Consider the following 18,084-nt stretch of genomic DNA (forward strand, 5'->3'; position numbering starts at 1 on the left):
TGTATTTTATTGCAGTAAAAGCAAACAGTATTATGACATTGACAGTTAAAAAGTCATGTAGAACTAAAAAAATAACAAAATTTCTTATTTTCTCCCATTTTTTCATATTAAATTATGTTTCATAGCTAAATATTTGATATTAAATGAAAGCCCTGTTTCCCCTGAATAAAATGATATATAATAAGGGTGGGTGCCTTTAATATGAGAGGTAAATTAAGGTTGGACAGACATATAGCGCAAATGCCAGGTTTTGTTTGCGTTTTGTTTTGTTCACAACTTGTACATTTGACTCAGTCCTTAAGGGGTTAACAATAAGCTAAAATGTTTTCCTAAAATGCAGTACATTTAAGGCACTTAGATTACAGTAGAACCACAAATATGACAAGCTTGTGGTTTGAAAAAAAAAATCAAGTTTTTTACATCATTTACATCATTTGATAACTCGATTTCTGCATTACGTATTACTGTGTAGCTGGAATGCATACTGAACCGAGGATCCAACCGAGGAACGAGCATACAGTAACCTCTATCCATCAGAGGCGATTTAATTTAAAAATCTTTTTTTTCACAACCTGATAGCTAACACATTTTTCGTTTCCTAAATTTCTCAACAGTTTTTACTTTTATATTTGTATTGTGTGTCTAGGTGTCCTAGCACTAAAAACACGCTATGCAAATTAATTTAATCCACATTGCCATGCAGGTGGGTGAATGTACGCTTGAGGCACTTTTGATGGAATACTCAACCGCGCATGCACTACTGCCGTATTTGATAGTAGTATGCAAAAAAAGGCTTGACTTCATCTTGCTTTCTCGGTGTATCTGAACTTATCTTTAAATACCTCGTAACCTTCTCACTAATTACTTAAAGGGATTCTATAATGCCAGGAAAACAAAGCTGTATAGGTTAAAACCCCTTCAGTCACTTACCTGAATCCAACGTCATGTCCCTCAGTGCTGGGTCAGGCTCTGCCCATGCTCCTCACCCACCTACGTCAGCCGGCGGGGCTGGCATAAGACGCATGCGCGGCAACAGTTGATTGATTAATGCTTTCCTATGGGAATTCCGGTGAAGCTGGAAGTCCTCATGCATAGAGTGAGGACGTCCAGCGTCATTTAGGTGACCAAAAGTCGCCTAAGCACCCACAAGTCCCTCTAGTGACTGTGTGGTAGACAACCACTAGAGGAGTAGTTACCCTAGCAGGTTTTTATTTCCGTTTCTCAGAATCTGCATGAATTTCCACTGTACGATTAAGGAACATGAAACATTGCACCTAAATCACTTTAATGAGCTAAAGTGGTCTGGGTGCCTACACTGTCCCTTTACTTATTTTTCTTCCCCATAACCTGTTGTCTGAAAGTCCATTATCTCCTTCAAAATGTAAAATGACGGGCCATCTGGATAAGCACATTGTGTAATAATAGTACTACAAATGCCATATTTATAATATCTCTGACAGGGTGCTCTATGCCTTTTATGTTTGTTTTAAGGACAAATACACATTGGTGTGCCTGTAGTCCCTTACCTGCGCATATTTGCACATTTTTGGAAAGTGCCTTGGAAAAATGTGCCATAGTAAAACCATTAAATAAATATGCTAATGCTGAGTTTTACAATTCAAGATTTACTTAAGCACTATTTGCCAAGTTGTTCATATCTCTGCAAGGTTATGTCTCTTAAAAGACAATAAATGCTCATCTGTAAGGTCGGAATGTGGAGGTAACCATGGGGCGTATTCTCTAAACAGTCAGGTAGTTAGTAACATGAGATGTGAATGTAAATTGTCAAGGAATCAAAGTAAATCGAAATTTAATTTCAAAATCTAAGCCAAAATAACCAACTAAAAACACTGCGGACTTCTGGAAGAATTCTTCCAACTTCGCTATTTTGTCCTAAATTTCGATATTCCCTTTGAGTTCACTTTGAATTCATAACAATTTTCAATTTAGTGTATAACCCCAAGTGAACGTTAGTTAATTCACAGCCACATTGAATTGCATAAAAGTTTACATTTAGCTACTTTTTCCTAAATTCAATATGGCAGTAGATTCTCCACACATCACTGTTTTGTGAATATAACACCGTAAACACCAAGTATAGCACTGCACTGTATTGTCATGGAGAGCAGTCATTTCAAACTGAAGAAACCCGCCATCTCCAAGCATTTTAGACTGCATTAACATCCAGGAAACTTTCCGAGGAGTAATCATGGTATTAGGAAACATCACATGCCAAGTGGCCTCAGACCAACTCTGTCCTTAATGAATAAGTGCAATTAGGTATTTATAGAATATATGCAAATCATTCATTTGATTGGCTCTAATTTTTTATAGGTGTAGGGAATTTTCTTATAACCATCAGCTTGCTTCACAATAACGAGCACTTGGCACCACTCATGTAGTACATGCTGGGTGCAGAGTTGGTAATTTCAGTGTCACGTTTGCAACTTGATATGAATAAATTCAAGTATTAATGCTCCTTTAAGGATTGCGTAACAGAAAAGCGTATACTTCTAAGTGTTTATTTTATTAACGCGGATAGACATGGCCACATTTCAACCTATATCGTCTTTTGTTAAGGCTAAAACAAAAACCATCTAGGTAACAAATGGGTAAACTCTTGGTGGTAACATTGTGAAGAGTAAAATTGACGTTGCTGTTGAGTGCTTTCTACTAATTTTTCTTCACAATAATTATAGACCTGATAACGAATAATATAATGGAATTATTTTTCTAGAAGAATCATTTAATATAGCAGGGTTATTCACTTTATTCCAAATTCATGCAAATTAAATCTAAACTGCAAAACTGAGACTAAAATAACCAATCTTTGTCTATAGATGAATTAAAAAACAGCTATTTTAGAGTCAATTTTGACATCCAGATTTATTTTGCTAAAATTCGTAATTTAGTGAATAAACCCAGTAAATATCCCCATGGATCTGTATAAATACCCCCAAACAGTACAGCAAAAGAAAATCTATTTAATTGTGAAAAATACCATTATTAAAGCTTGAGAACTGGGAAACCCAGGTTCAATCCCCATTCACACCACCTTACTAAGAATTATCCGTGGGCAAGACACCCACCTACGTATATATCTGCCTACCTTAAATCCTCATAAATTGTAAGCTCATCTGAGCCGAGCCCTCTTTACCTCAAAATATCCCCAATCTATTATTATTATTTTATTATTTATATAGCGCCATCAGATTCCATAGCGCTGTACAATAACTAAACTGTATAGCGCTACAAAATATATTGGAGCTATATAGATCATAATGCCTGGGTGTTTAAAGTTGTTGCTTTTACAATCAACTTGCAAAGTTGAAGCCAAATTAGAAGAATTTAATAATTTGGCTATTTTTCCATATAATTCTTTTTAGTTTAACTTTTGTAATGTGGTTTTCAGTACAGCACAACTAACTGTTTAGTTAATATATCCATTATCCTCTCCAACCAGTAAACACTTGCAAGGATTTTTATCAACCAAGTTTATGTACCATGTGGTATTCCCCAAGAAAATTGTGATTTCTAGTGAAATCTCCATATGACACACATTAATCCAGAGTTTAGCCCCACCAGCTGTTGTACAACTACAATTCCCATGAGGATTTGCCAGCCTTCTGTAAATTGTAGTCCAGAAACAGCTGGGGACTACATTCTAGCCGCGCTTGCTTTTATTTAAATGATTATAGAATAAAAAAACTTTAAAACAAACAAACAAACAAACAAAATAAAAAAAAACTTACAGACCTCCACTTGTTAATCAAACTACAATTCTCACAATCCTTTGCTAGACACTGTATTTGGCTGGCTAGGGTTTAAAGGAATTGTTGTTCACAAGCCACTGTAAGAACAGTTTTAAAATAATCCTTTACCCATTGACTACCCCGTGTTGTAAACGTATTATATATATTATTATTTTATTATTTATCTAGCGCCAGCAAATTCCGTAGCACTGTACAATGGTATATATATTTATACAAGCTATAACAGGCAGCAGCTAACTATAGCATTTCACCAGTTTTAAGACTGTAATTACCAGGGTGATGAGCCTGATGTGAATTGCAGTCCAACACCTTGAAAATTGCCAAAATTTCCCTTACTTAACCAATACACCATTGACATCTTGCAAAACGTAAATACGTTCTGCATATGCCAAATGCGGTAGACTGTAAATCACATCATCCTGAGCATGATGGGAGTACTGCAGAAAGTGCTGTTTGAACTCATTTTTTTTTGTCTCTACAGCAGAATGCAGCTTGTATTTCACAATAGACTGGAATAACCAGTCACATATAGGATTGACAGTTACAGTTGAACGTGTTGCTGCTAGCAGGTCAACATCTTCCTTTCCCATGCTACTAAAAAGTTAAATATTATTTTCTCATGTAACTTTTAACTTTAAGTGCAACAATTGTGCAAAAATAAAGTTTAAATCATTAACAAGTCAATTGTAGATAATAGGGTATTTGGCTAGAACGGTTTTCCAGACACAATAATACAGTTACTTGTTTTGAAAATGTAAATAATAGTTTTGCCAGTAAAAATACATTCTAAGTAAATAACCAACTCCAGAATCGAAAGAATAATAACTTTAGTGAAATTTCCGCTATATACTCTTATTAAAGAAATTGTAGATATAAGGGTTAACAGTAATAATAATAATAATAAACTCATCCACATGAAATAGTTTAACATGCATGTTTATTGCATTGTAAAAAAAATATAAATTAAAAAAAACCAAAAACACATTTCTAAAATTTTCAAATCTTTTCTTAAATATAATTGAAATTCTGGAATATCCTCCGAAACAAACATAGAAAAATTATACTTTATTACAAATGGTAAACTCAAGAGTGCTCAAGATCTCTTATTTACAGACAATACTAGGTTCATAAACCTAAATAAAAACATATAAAATAAATTACAAAGTTTTGAAGCTGTTTTATCGACATAATCTCAGCTTTCGTAAAATAAAAAAACAAATATGTACACATAACATACATAGTTAAGTAGAAGGCAGGCAGAATAGTCTTGTATTTTGTTTTTCAGTCCCAGACGCCTCCCTCCCCCGCCCATCCCTCGTGTGAACTATAAAAACAATCTAGTTTGTATCGCTGTTTATCCTTGTATCTTAATACTGAATAATCATCGAATGTTCAGTCCATGCAGGTCTTGGTCAATGTTAAAAACACAGATCTGATCTTGTGTTAGAACACGAACAGCACTTAGCAAACACAATTTGCTTGTTCTTTTGACACTGGCAACAACCTGAGGTTTCACCAGACTCTCCGCACAGGCTCATTGAACACAGTCAGGTCTCAATGCCTTTCATTTTCAACCATAAGTTTCAACATGAAACTATTTGATTCTCTCCACGACTCATCCTTGGCTTCTCTCCGACCAAGTCTTCTCAGAATGTTTGCAACTGTTGTGTTAACATTAACTGACAGCCACTGTTGACGTGATTCATGACCTTCTGCTTGAGCTGAGCTACTTGCTCCCGGAGCAGGTTAGCCGTGGATGCCAGTTCAGAGTTCTGAGATTTAAGTGTTTTCACTTTGTCTTCCAATCTAGCAATCCTCTCCAGTTTCCTTTTCCTGCACTTGGAAGCAGCAATTCTGTTCCTCATGCGTTTCCGCTCAGCTTTTATCCTCTCCTGTGACTCCATGTCAATAGGGGACAGTGGTGGAGACTCCCCAGGCATTTCAGGGACAGTCTGTGGCTCTTCCTTGAGAGCTTGCAATCTTGGGTGCTGCACTGAAATTGGTGGGGTGTTGTGATGCTGAGGACCAAAGCTCAAACCATTGCTGTTGAAAGCAGGGGTAGTGGTTGTGGAGGTGACAGCACTTGGAGTGGGGTTAAAATTGTTCAGATTGGCGTATACCGGTGGTTCACTGTGCAATGTGTTGCTGAAGCCAGTGCTACTTGCTATGGAAGAAACAGGTGTCAGTCCAGTACTGACAGGTTGGGGGGCAGAGGTCACATTTGGTAAAGTGTTCTGATTGTGCAACTCTGCAAGTGCTCGAACAAACCCCTCTGCAAAGCCCTCCTGCTCATCTGTAACATTTTTGGGACACAGGAACTGTGTTGGTGTCGGCGTGGTGGTGATCATGCCATTGCTGGACTGAATAATAAGCCTTTCAAGTTCAGGAGAGGCAAGTTTAAGAAGTCCAACATCTGGGGAGGTGAGAAGATCGGCAGCCTTGTTGCGCAGGTGAGGTTTGATGGAGCTGGTGGGGTCAGATAGGTTCAGAGTCATACTTTGCTTTAACACTTTGGAGTTGTATCCATAACCAGCAGCGTCAGGCTGGGCAAAAGCAGCGCTCAGTGCATCGTCATAAAATGTAGTTTCCATCCTTGTATTCATAGAACGGACACCAACTTAAAGGGGAAAAGCTGCTCCTTCCAGCATCAGCTCAGTGTCACAAAATAATTCTGCAATGAGAGAGAAACAGGTTATTGAGGGATCAAGTAAATGCCACCAATCCAATCCAATACAATTTCAATCATTCCAAAACACTTCTTTATTAATCCAGTAAACGTCTATAGTCTATATATCGAACTATTCAAATCTATACCATAACTTTCTTCTGTTGACTCTCCACTTCTACATCCATCCTTCCTCACTTGTCAACTTTTTCGTCCACCCCTCCAGGGCTTCCCTTCTCCATCAACTCCCCGCTTCCGTTGATCCTTCACGTCTCCTTATACCCCTCGCCTGCTTTTTTTTTTTTTTTTTTTAAATTACAATCCGACTCTGCCTACTTCAATACACTTGTCAAACTAGTTCTAACTTTCTCTTCTGTCAACTTGTTTTCTATTGATTAACCCTCCCTCCACTCCTCTTGATTTATCCAATTCTCCACACTTTTTTCTTCTTTTTATTTTAACCCTTTCCTCACTCCTACATTTATCCTTCTCCATTCTTCCTAATTTACCCCATTCTCCACATGTTCACCTGTAGACATTTCTTCTTGTATGTCTCTTATTGCAGTATATTTACCCCACTGTCTGTGATCACTTTGCCCCACTGTCTGTGATCACTTTGCCCCACTGTCCACACTGTCTGTGATCACTTTGCCCCACTGTCTGTGATCACTTTGCCCCACTGTCTGTGATCACTTTGCCCCACTGTCCCCACTGTCTGTGACCACTTTGCCCCACTGTCCCCACTGTCTGTGATCACTTTGCCCCACTGTCCCCACTGTCTGTGATCACTTTGCCCCACTGTCCCCACTGTCTGTGATCACTTTGCCCCACTGTCCCCACTGTCTGTGATCACTTTGCCCCACTGTCCCCACTGTCTGTGATCACTTTGCCCCACTGTCTGTGATCACTTTGCCCCTCTTTCTACCTGTTGTCACACTCTTTCCATGTTGTATTTGCCCCCATGGTCCTGGATGGAGTTTGCCCAGTTCTCACTTACCCCCTGTGTGTGGTTGCTGTGGTTCCCTGTGGGCACTGCTTGCCACCCTCCCTGTGCAGTGAGTGTCAGAGTGCAGTCCCAGCCAGTGCCTCCTCACTCTCTCACTCACTCACTCTCTCAGTCCCAGTGTGAGCCCGGGCAGCGTGCACCTCACACTTATCAGAGAGAGCTCACCCACTAAAAATAGACATGATGTCACCCCCGCGGCTCCCCATTGGCTGGAGCCTCCGGTGGGCGGGTTCCTGCTTTGCAAATGAGCCTCGGTCGCCATGGATACATCACTAGAAGATTCTAACTGTCGCATAGGCCGATGGGATGAGGTAATGCTGGTCACCCCGGCGGGCGCGGTGCATTGTGGGCTGACGTAGTGCTGTCAGGGGGTGTTGCTCTCCGGGACGGGAGGATGAGGTGAGTTCCCGCCACCTGGGGCCCCATCAAGGGAGCGAATTAATTATTATTGCCCCCCCTTCTTACTAGGACAGTGATGACCCACTGTGTGACGTCATCAGGGCAGGACCCAATCACCCTCAGCCAGCCACAGGCTAGGAGAGGGTAGCTTGGCACAGCTGGGGGGCCAGAGGTCGCCCCTGGAGACTCCTGTGGTACCCTGTAGCAAGGGGCAAGTAACCTTCAGCTGGCCAGATGTTGTTGACTACACCTCCCTTGATGCCTTGCCAGTTTATGGCTGTAAGAGCATTATGGGAGATGTAGTCCACACTGTGGGGAGTGCTGATGGTTGTCCTGCCCCCTTGCTATAGTGAGAGGAGAGTCACCAAACTGCCTCACACACTGCAGCTGCTGCAGAACCTCTTTGCTACAGCTTGTTCTGAAATTTTTGGGGCCTGTCACTCATAGGGTGACACTTCCTATCATGCTCAGCCATCCTGTGGAAGTGCAGGTCCCAAGACAGAAGAGGGACAGAATTTGTAGACATAGCTGAAGTATTTTTTATTTATTTTTTTGTATATGCAAGAAGGCACTTTTCATTCTTGTATCCTTAGCTGATGCAGAACCTCTTTGCAAGGAGGTACACCTGTGCACCTTCACTTATCCATATCTGATGGAGAACCTCTTTGCATGAAGGTAGGCAGCGCATCAGTTTGACCCAGCTAATTAAGAATTTATTTCTAAGAAGTATATCTTCAGTAAAATCAGCTGACGCAGAACCTCTTTAGAAGAAGGTACTTCTTCAGTTAAACTCCAGCTAATTAATTTATTTTTTTATTTATTTAAGAAGGGGACCTTAACTGATGAAGAACCTCTTTACAAGAAGGTACTCCTTCAGTTAGAGCTAGCTAATGAATAATTTATTTCTAAGAAGTATATCTTCAGTGGGACATCAGCTGATGCAGAGCCTCTTTGTAAGAAAGTATGCTCTCAGTGGGACCGTAGCTGATGCAGAACATCTTAGCAAGGAGTTTCACTTTCATTGTATCCTCAGCTGATGTATAACATCTTACAAGGAGGTACATCTTCAATGAAACTTCAGATGATACAGAACCTCTTTGCAGGAAGGTACGTATTTTGGGAAATTCCAGTTGAAGTAGAAACTATGAAAGAAGTGTGGCCTAGCTGATGATGATCCTCATTAGAAGAACGTGCACCTTATACACTTATGGGGGGAGGCAGATGGTGCATTTGCCTTACTGCCAAAACCTAGGCTATGTACTGATCACAGACCAGGAACCATGATTCTCCCTATTGTATTTTCCCTGCAACCAAATCTGGTTTCTTTGTGATTATGTAGCTCCCCTCTTTATCACTGACAGGGTTAAAAACCAAGTCAAATATATATAACATGCTTGTGGCACAGAAGGAATTAAGTAGAAATATAGTGCAAATCAAACGCCCCTGGCACTTTAATGGTAAGGATAACCCACTGAGAGTTAAAACTCATCCTGTTTACTTGTATCTCTTTGGAGCTTTGAGTTTGAGACTCCCAGAAGGGATGGGGTAGAGAGTGGCATGTTCTCGGATCACATCAAGCTGGGTAATGCTGATGGCACAGTAACTGGTTAAATTGTATTCAGTATACTGAAAACAGGCCATAATGGGTGGAGTGGACAGTTTGCATGCTGAAAGACAAGGGAAGATTAAGATCTTTTTGAGAGCTTTTTTTATTCTCCCACATAAATTTAGCTCCAAGTGCTCACCAATATAGTTTGCTGTATAAAGCTAAAGATAGCAGGGCAAATCTGAGGAAGAGCATGCATATAAAATTACCAAAACAGAAAATCAGGAAGAGGGACAGTAGAGTGAGACTGGGTAGCAGTTTTTGTGGGGTTAAATGAGTAGGCGGTACAAGGAAACCCCTTTGAACCTTTTTTTTGTGTGTGTAAAGTGTAACTGATCAAGTAGGAAGCAGACCAAGAATTGTGTTCTCTGGAAAATAGAATTTGGAGTAACTCCCATGATGCTTCACCAGCCACGAAGCAAAACGTGACAACGAGTATTCCTTCTCTATAGCTGCTGGTGATCTGCCTATTTAGTATAACCCCGCAATTATGTTATATTGTTTCAATCCAATTGTACCATAACATGAAGGATTTCGTGAGTGGGTGGGGGGATAATTTTATATTTTTCTGCCCCACTCTGGCTATTGCAGGGTTAATTCTTGTAAGCCACATCAAACACAAGAGTTCATTGTAATGTTAAAGGAAGAATTGGGGTTAAGGGGGATAATGAGGTTAAGGTGGGACAGGCATAATAACTTATAACTTTATAAAACAGTGTTGCAAATTCAACAGTTGTATTAGCCACCTTTCATTAAACACAGTATCTAACTCATGCAATGTTATAACAGTATTTTTTATTTACTTATGAGAACTGGAGAGAATATCAATATTCATTAGAAGATGTCTTGAGATTTTCAAACTATAATAATAAAATACATTGAGTTCTGTAATGTTGTGTTTTTTGTTGAATTTTTTCCCCTTGACTATGGCTTGTGCTTAATTACCTAAGGAACAGGATTTTTGAAAATGCCTTTGTCGTGTCATACATTGTATAAATACATAAATAAAGATGTGATTGAAAATGAAGGGGTTAGTCTCACTGTCTATTTCTGTGTGTTGTAAAAGTTGCTGTTTGTGAATATGTACTATGTGTGCAACTTAACTAATGACTGCTGGTACTCGCTGGTATCTGTGCTGTAGAACAAGGTTTGAATAAGGCAGGGAATGAGTTAACTAAATAGGCTGGGAACTTGATCTTGTTGTGTTGTATTAGAGGGAGTGCACTTGCTTTCTTGTGACTGACATGTATTGTGTCCAGTCCTGGGAGAAACTGAGATAATGACCATATTTTGTGTGTGGGCTGCTGTCAGCTCCTCCCCCCATGGCCCTGCCTGGGTTTATCAAGTCCCCTTTAGTCCAGTTACAGGAAGGACGTTAACTTTTTCATTGCCGGCCTTGTGGAACAATATATGGGAAATTACACTCTAACCTCACAATATGAATTTATATTCATCCATTATTCTTACAGGCAAAACATGTGACTTTAAAATACCTCGAATCTATGATTATACTAGTGTTGTGGATTTTATAGGGGAATTTTGTATCTCTTAGGTTAAATATTTTTTTATTAGGGGTTGCTTTGAAAATGAATATTAGAACTTTGTAATATTACACCGGCCTTAACGCAATTTATTTTAATGCTTGGCATATTTTAAATTGTATTATTTTCATGGCTCAATAATGCATTCTAGATGCACCAAAGATGCATGACCCCTTTAGATGATCTCATACCGATTAATTCAGTTCGAAATGTGATGGTATGTATGTCTGGTTTGTAAATCGCTGACCTGATTTACATGTCAAAGCAAATATAAGTGTTGTATGAATTAATAGCCTTTGTGACTGCCAGCATTTTGTTGAAGCTCTTTTAATATGCTATCAGCTAAATGCGTCTGTACTTTGGAAGCATAACGTCTTTCCTCTTGCAATCTTAAATTATCATGGCACCAGCTTTATATCCAGACCGATCTGCATACTTCCTACTGCTTCATTTTCACATGATGCTCACTTGTGTTGAGCAGTAATTAATAGGGAACTCAAGTAGTTTAATATCTTTTAAAATACTTTGATTTGCTTCTTTGAGCAGAATGCCATGGCAAGAGATGGAAGAATTGAAAACCACTATGCTACAGGGTGATACGCCTTTGACGGAGTTGACCATGATAGAGACAGAGGTAAGGGACTGATTAATAAGTCAGTCTCTTGCAGACATCCTCTGTTTAAAGGAACAGTCTAAGCACTATAACATGCTGTAGTTATTATAATTCAAAGAACGCCCTGGTGCACTTTCAGAGTAATATTTCAAACAGTTTTAGTTTGGTTTGATATTTACCTGGGTCTTGCTGGGCACCTGTGTCAATGAGTGTGCTAGTGCACAAGCATCCAGCTTTAAGAATACTTGAAGTTGTTTTGGTGCTCAGGGCCCCCCAGGTATGTGTGGGACTGTGCTAAAAAAAAGTTTACTAGATTATTCTGGGGCAGCACCAGGGCACTCATGACACTACAAACAACTGTAGTAATGTTGTTTGTAGTGTTTCTTTAAGTGATCTGTTTCTACCTATTGACTGATGAACAAATATCTAAATGGGTTTAATACATGAGACAAAAGGTAGTTTTGGGCACCTTTTTATTTTCGTATTGTGAGTTTTCATACCAGATACAGCAAGCAGGGGTTATATATATATCTCTAGATTTAATAAGTGATCTTTAAAAATTAGAACTTTTGCGCTAATTTTATGTTGCCTGCAAATAAAGAATTTTTCTATTTTGACATAACCTGTTTTGGGGGAGGGGAATTTTTATTTATATGTGCCCTAATGTTTCTAAATCTATCTATCCTATGATAATCAAATACAAATAAATATCTCTTCTGACTGTGTGTGTGTGTGGATGCTGAACAGTGAACATAAGTTTGAAATAATATGCCTGAGGCATGCTAGAGACAAGGACATGCCTGTCTGGGGTCTAAAATCCTCTCGGATCTCTTTTTACTAGTAATATCTGCCAAAAGTTGCATTTCACTTTCATCGTAATAAATGTATTGAGCTGCTTCGTGTTGTGATCAAGTTTCCTCCCATTGCTCACGTCTCAGCTAATCTCTAGCCCGATAAGTCGATGTGGTTCCACCAGTTATTTAATGAAATGTCACTGTCACGTCTCCCCACGCCTGGCATTTTGATCACCCACATCTCTGTTACTGAAAGGATGGGCAGCCAAGAACTGGGGAATGATTTTGCAGGATATAGAGGGAGGATCTGTGTACAGCGGAAGGTGGGGGAGTATTGAAGGGGGTAGGGCTGGGTCAGTTCCAAAAGGCAAAGAGCGCATGATTCAGCTGTGCTTAGTCTCATAGCTGTAATTCAGTCAGTGGCAGAGGTGTGTATCTCTAGCTCCACACACTTATATACTGGTGATTTTTAACCTGTGCAGTTGCTTCTGTCTGCACAAGCATAAAAGTTAGACCCACCCAGCTGTTGTGATACAACTACAATACGCTTTACATTTTTACCTTCCTGAAAAGACCACTAAATGCAGCCAGACCACTTCATCTCAATGACAAAATCCAAGTGCACTGTTCCTTTTGTTTTTAACCCTGCAATGTAAAACATTGCAATTTAGTAATATGTCAATGTTATGATTTCAGGGTTAACACACCTTTAGTGACTGTATTCCTGACAACCACTAGAGGCACTTCCCTGTGAGAACAGAGTCAGACCCTGTTCTCAATCAAATTCCGCTCATAGAGACAGAGAACTGCTGCGCATGCACACTAACCTCCCAATGCTTCCCTATGGAAGATTAATGACCTGAGCTAGGGAGACCGTGCAGCCACAGCAAAGCCCTTATTTGAGGGGCAGACGCCGCAATAGGTAGTGTAAAACTATAACGTTAGGGACCCGTGTTTATATTCCGTGATAGAGTTGCAGTTCTACAGCAGCTGTAGGTCTGCCTTCTGACCAGCCCAGTATCTGTCAGAATTCATGAGTACCTTCATTTTTAAACTTGAATGGGAAAACTGTGGGTTGAGGAAAATAGTGCAAACCTTAGTTAATGGTTAAAAAAATATATTTTTTATTCAGTAGTTACTTGGCAAACATTAAAGGACCACTATAGGCACCCAGACCACTTCAGCTTAATGAAGTGGTCTGGGTGCCAGGTCCAGCTAGGGTTAACTCATTTTCTTTTATAAACATAGCAGTTTCAGAGAAACTGCTATGTTTATAAATGGGTTAATCCAGCCCTCAAATCCTCTAGTGGCTGTCTCACTGACAGCCGCTAGAGGCGCTTGCGTGATTCTCACTGTGAAAATCACAGTGAGAGCATGCAAGCGTCCATAGGAAAGCATTGATGCTTTCCTAAGAGACCGGCTGAATGCGCGCGCAGCTCTTGACGCGCGTGCGCATTCAGCCGAATGGGAGGAGAGGAGGAGGATCGGAGGAGGAGAGCTCCCCGCCCGGTGCTGGAGAAAGGTAAGTTTTACCCCTTTTCCCCTTTCCAGAGCCGGGCGGGAGGGTGGGTGCCCCCACCCTCAGGGCACTATAGTGCCAGGAAAACGAGTATGTTTTCCTGGCACTATAGTGGTCCTTTAAACCAAAAATAAAACAGATGAGACAGGTAAAAATGCAAAAGCAAGATCTTACCTTGTTTCTGCTGCTTGTTGTTTTTCATTAGTCCTGTGTTTTGTGTTTTTTATTTTTTTTATTTTAGGAAAGTACAATGAGGTCATTAAGAGTTTATCATAAAGCATCTAAGTTTATATACAAATAAGGCACAGTGATCCTTTAATGTGGAATTGTCACATGACAATGGCCCCTAGTACTATACTAATGTGCCAGAGGAGAGCAGAATGACTGGTCCAATTTCAAGAAGATCGGCATTGGTTTTTGTTTTTACCATAATGGATTTCATAATCAAAGTTTTGGTTTATATTTGTTGTTATATGTCACCTTATTACCAGAAGGGACTACTTTATCATTAAACATTAACTACACAGAATCAGATGTCTTCTTGTAAAACCATTTTCAGTTGGATTGACAAAAACAGATGGATTCCCCAGGACCCAAAGGCCACACCTTTGAGGTGTCATAATGAAAATATCTCATGTCTTCATTGCCTATTCAAGTGATTTTATAACATGGTCATTGATCCAGGGGTCTGAAATGAGTGTGGTGATTTGGTATACTTCAATACACTAAGTGCATGTTATGAGTACCCATGGCTTCCTGGACCATAACCACTACAATAAATTTACTCTGAGTACGTTGACCGAACTACTGCTTGCTGTTGGAGTTATAGTGCAAGAAGTACCTTGCCACCAGTGAATGGTTTGGCTCATTGGCTGAGACTAATAATTTATGTTTAAGAGCTTCTTGCTGTCTGCCGTCAGCAGTGGAGGAGTGGACTTGCACCCCACGGAGCCTGGATATAAAATCAAGAACAACTTCTACAAAATTCTAAATTAAAACAGTTTGAGGAAAAAAATAATCAAATGATTCTAAAATAGATTAACTCCTTACATGGGGGGTACCAGGGCATTCCTGGCACCATAATCACTACAATGAACTGCAGTTGTTAAGGTGATTGGAGTCTTCCTTTAAGTTATACAACTGGGGTGGTAAATTATCACTGTGATATTAAAACCAGAAAGATACACCAGAAAACAGTAAAAAGCTAAATAGTCTTTATACGTTTCTTAAAAAATAACATGGATGCATTATGTAAAAGTTAAAATTATGCACACAATACATACACGCAGCACACACACATTACATGCAGGCTGCACACACCACACATTATGTACAGGCTCCACAGACACTATATACAGGCAGCACACACATTGACAAAGGTAGAGACTACACTCGGAGTAATTCACAAAGCTTGGAATTTTCCAAATGGCAACATTGAAGCGAAAATGTTCTAACTATAGCAAAGTTACAGAATATTTCCAGATCAGCAAATTTTGCCTTTTTGCGTTTTTTCCATTCAGATTTAATTTGGGAAAATGAGTTTAGCAAATAGTCCTGTCAATATCCATGACTTCTGTCAAGGTCCCCCAATATTTGTAATTGATATTTTGTGTAAGAACAAGTATATAAAAAAAGAAGAAAAAAAAAAAGAAATCCACATCCCTGGTGTCGTTTGGCTGTTTTTGTTGACTATTTGTTGACTATCCCTATGTTTAGATGAAATATTTTACGTTACTGTAGCACTTTAAACCCGACTCTATCCTCTTATTTCCTTTTAGCAATACAGTTTCCCCCTTTCATCAGGCTAGCTGGTCTGAGTGCATGCTGGGACAGAACGCTGAGCCAGATGGGGAACAGTGCTGTGTACACTTACACTCACGGCATAGCGCTTGCTAGCTCAGGGAGTGACCTCCACACTATAAATGCTACAGGTGACTAAGAAAGCTGTACTTCTCTAAAATGAGTATTAATGGGGAAGGGTATGCTTGTTGTGGTGCCTGGAATGTCCCTTTAAGAGATTTGTTTGTATTTGTCAGCTGACCCTTAGGGAATCTCCGTAAAAAAAAACAATTTCCACAACAGTGTCATTGTTTGTTTATTTTAGTAGTTTGAAAAACAATCTAGCTGCATTTGTCTGTTTCTAGGAAATGAACCCAGTTTGAATGGATTGTAGATTCCCTACCTATTTTATTAAAGCAAGTTCAGATACCCTGGCCACTGTGTGTCAATGTAGTGGCAGTGGTGCCTACAGGCTGTATGTTTTGACCCCCTGCTTTTCCACAGGTTTTTAACAGTTTGCCCAAATCCTGCGGTCTCCAAGGCACCTGCAGCAAGGCTTCCACTTGATGTGTTGCTAATGTAGAAGCTTCCCTTCCACATTAGCATTAGTATCAGTTTTGGCTGTGTATTTAATTAATGTGCTAGTTCATATTCAGCAGAATCACAATCATTAAAGCTAAATCTATCTTTAAATTTATTTTCTGAGTGTTTCATTTTAATGCATTATCTATAGGACACATTAAAAATGATGGGTTCTTTCAGGTTAGAGAGCTTGTGTAAGATAATGTTTGTAACATTTTACATTAAATGCATTTAACAGTAAAACCAAGTAATAGACCTGCAGAAATTGGTTAAAAAGACTATTAGTAGCTTTGACAAATGGAGGCCACAGTTGTTGAGCCCCTAACCAGTATTTTAATTTCCTTCTCCACGTACTGTTAGACTGGTGCTCTTGCACAAACATAGAGGTGCTGGACCTGTTGTGACCATCAAGCATGGTCAAGAACTATGTGTCTTCATCAAGGTGGTCTGGGTATTCCACCAGGACAATCTGCTTAACACCCGTGTTGGACAGAAACGTTGCGAGGCCAGTCCTTGGTGGCTTAACGGACCACTAAAGTCACCCAAACCACGTAATCTCGATAAAGTCGTCTGGGTGCAGGGGTCCTGTACTTTTAAACCTATAATTTAAAACATTGCTGTTCTTGTAAAACCAGCAATATTTATATTTACAAGTTAATTAGGCCTCTAGTGGCTGTCTTCCTTCATTCTCTATAACAAAGTAATACTAAGTCCTGCAATGATAGCAGCATTTGATTGGAGGAACGCAGCATTTGGTCCCACATGCACTCTCCAATCTAATGCCTCTCTGAGAAGCATTGTACGGTATTAAACAAAATCACATATGATGTCAGCATGCTTGCTCACGTCTCCGGAGGCAGAGCAGATATCTACCGCAGAGGAGTCCCGGTGCTGGAAACTAGGTGAGTAATCGTTAATCTTTAGTTTCTTGGGGTTATTTATATTTTGTTTAATAATAATTACCTTTGCTCTACAATCCCACCTGTTCTGCATCCTTCCCCATTTTTTGTTTATTTTTTATTTTCTTTGTTTTTTTTCTCCTACATGTTACATAAGCTCAGCAGTATTATTTCACAGTTTGTTGAGAGTTCATTGTAGATAATGTCCATCTTGGGGATTAGTTCTAAACATGAAATAAAAAGTGAATAGGACAAACTCTTTCCCAGAGTATCCCTATAATTAATCTTACTTTATCACTTGATGGAGTTGTAGAGTATTTTTCATCTTGCCACTATTTATATTTTTAGGGATTTTGAGCCCTGGAGCAAGTTGATGTGGATAATAGTGGATGAGCAATCTTTATTAAAGTGTCAAATTACTGTAGAGTTCTAAGACACTCAAACTAATATTTATTAATGAACAGACATTGTATACTTGCATTTAAGACAATGCTTTTAAAATTATATGCTAAACAGTTAAACCGAATAATAAACCTGCAGACGTTGTTAAAAAGACTATTCGTACCTTTGAAAAATGGGGGCAACAGTTGTTGAGTCCCCAGCCAATATTTTCATTTTCTCCTCCGTGTACTTATAGACGGGTGCTCTTACACAAGCCTAGAGGTGCTGGACCTGTTTTGACCATCAAGCATGGCCAAACACTTATTGCATAGGGTGGCCCAATTATTGGACACATCTAAAGATCTTTGAATATCAAGTCCTTAATAAGCAATAGGACTTCCCAATGCCTTCAAAACAGTTGCATATATGTATTGTCCAGAAAAAGAAGAAATGCCAAAGCTCATTGTTTTTTTTTTAGACTTGTAGGAGACAGATATACTTACTATATATTCTGCAGACTGCACTGC

General features: G+C 39.4%; 1 protein-coding gene across 1 annotated transcript; it reads right to left on the bottom strand.

Annotated features, from left to right (window-relative positions):
- Positions 1-4,741: 4,741 nt before the first annotated feature.
- JUN (Jun proto-oncogene, AP-1 transcription factor subunit) lies at positions 4,742-6,444 on the bottom strand. The gene has a single exon (XM_063427236.1). The coding sequence runs from the start codon at positions 6,374-6,376 to the stop codon at positions 5,420-5,422; it is 957 nt and encodes a 318-aa protein (XP_063283306.1). The 5' UTR covers positions 6,377-6,444; the 3' UTR covers positions 4,742-5,419.
- Positions 6,445-18,084: the final 11,640 nt, after the last annotated feature.

Source organism: Pelobates fuscus, chromosome 7 (assembly GCF_036172605.1).
Source record: "Pelobates fuscus isolate aPelFus1 chromosome 7, aPelFus1.pri, whole genome shotgun sequence".
Taxonomy (NCBI): Eukaryota; Metazoa; Chordata; class Amphibia; order Anura; family Pelobatidae; genus Pelobates; species Pelobates fuscus.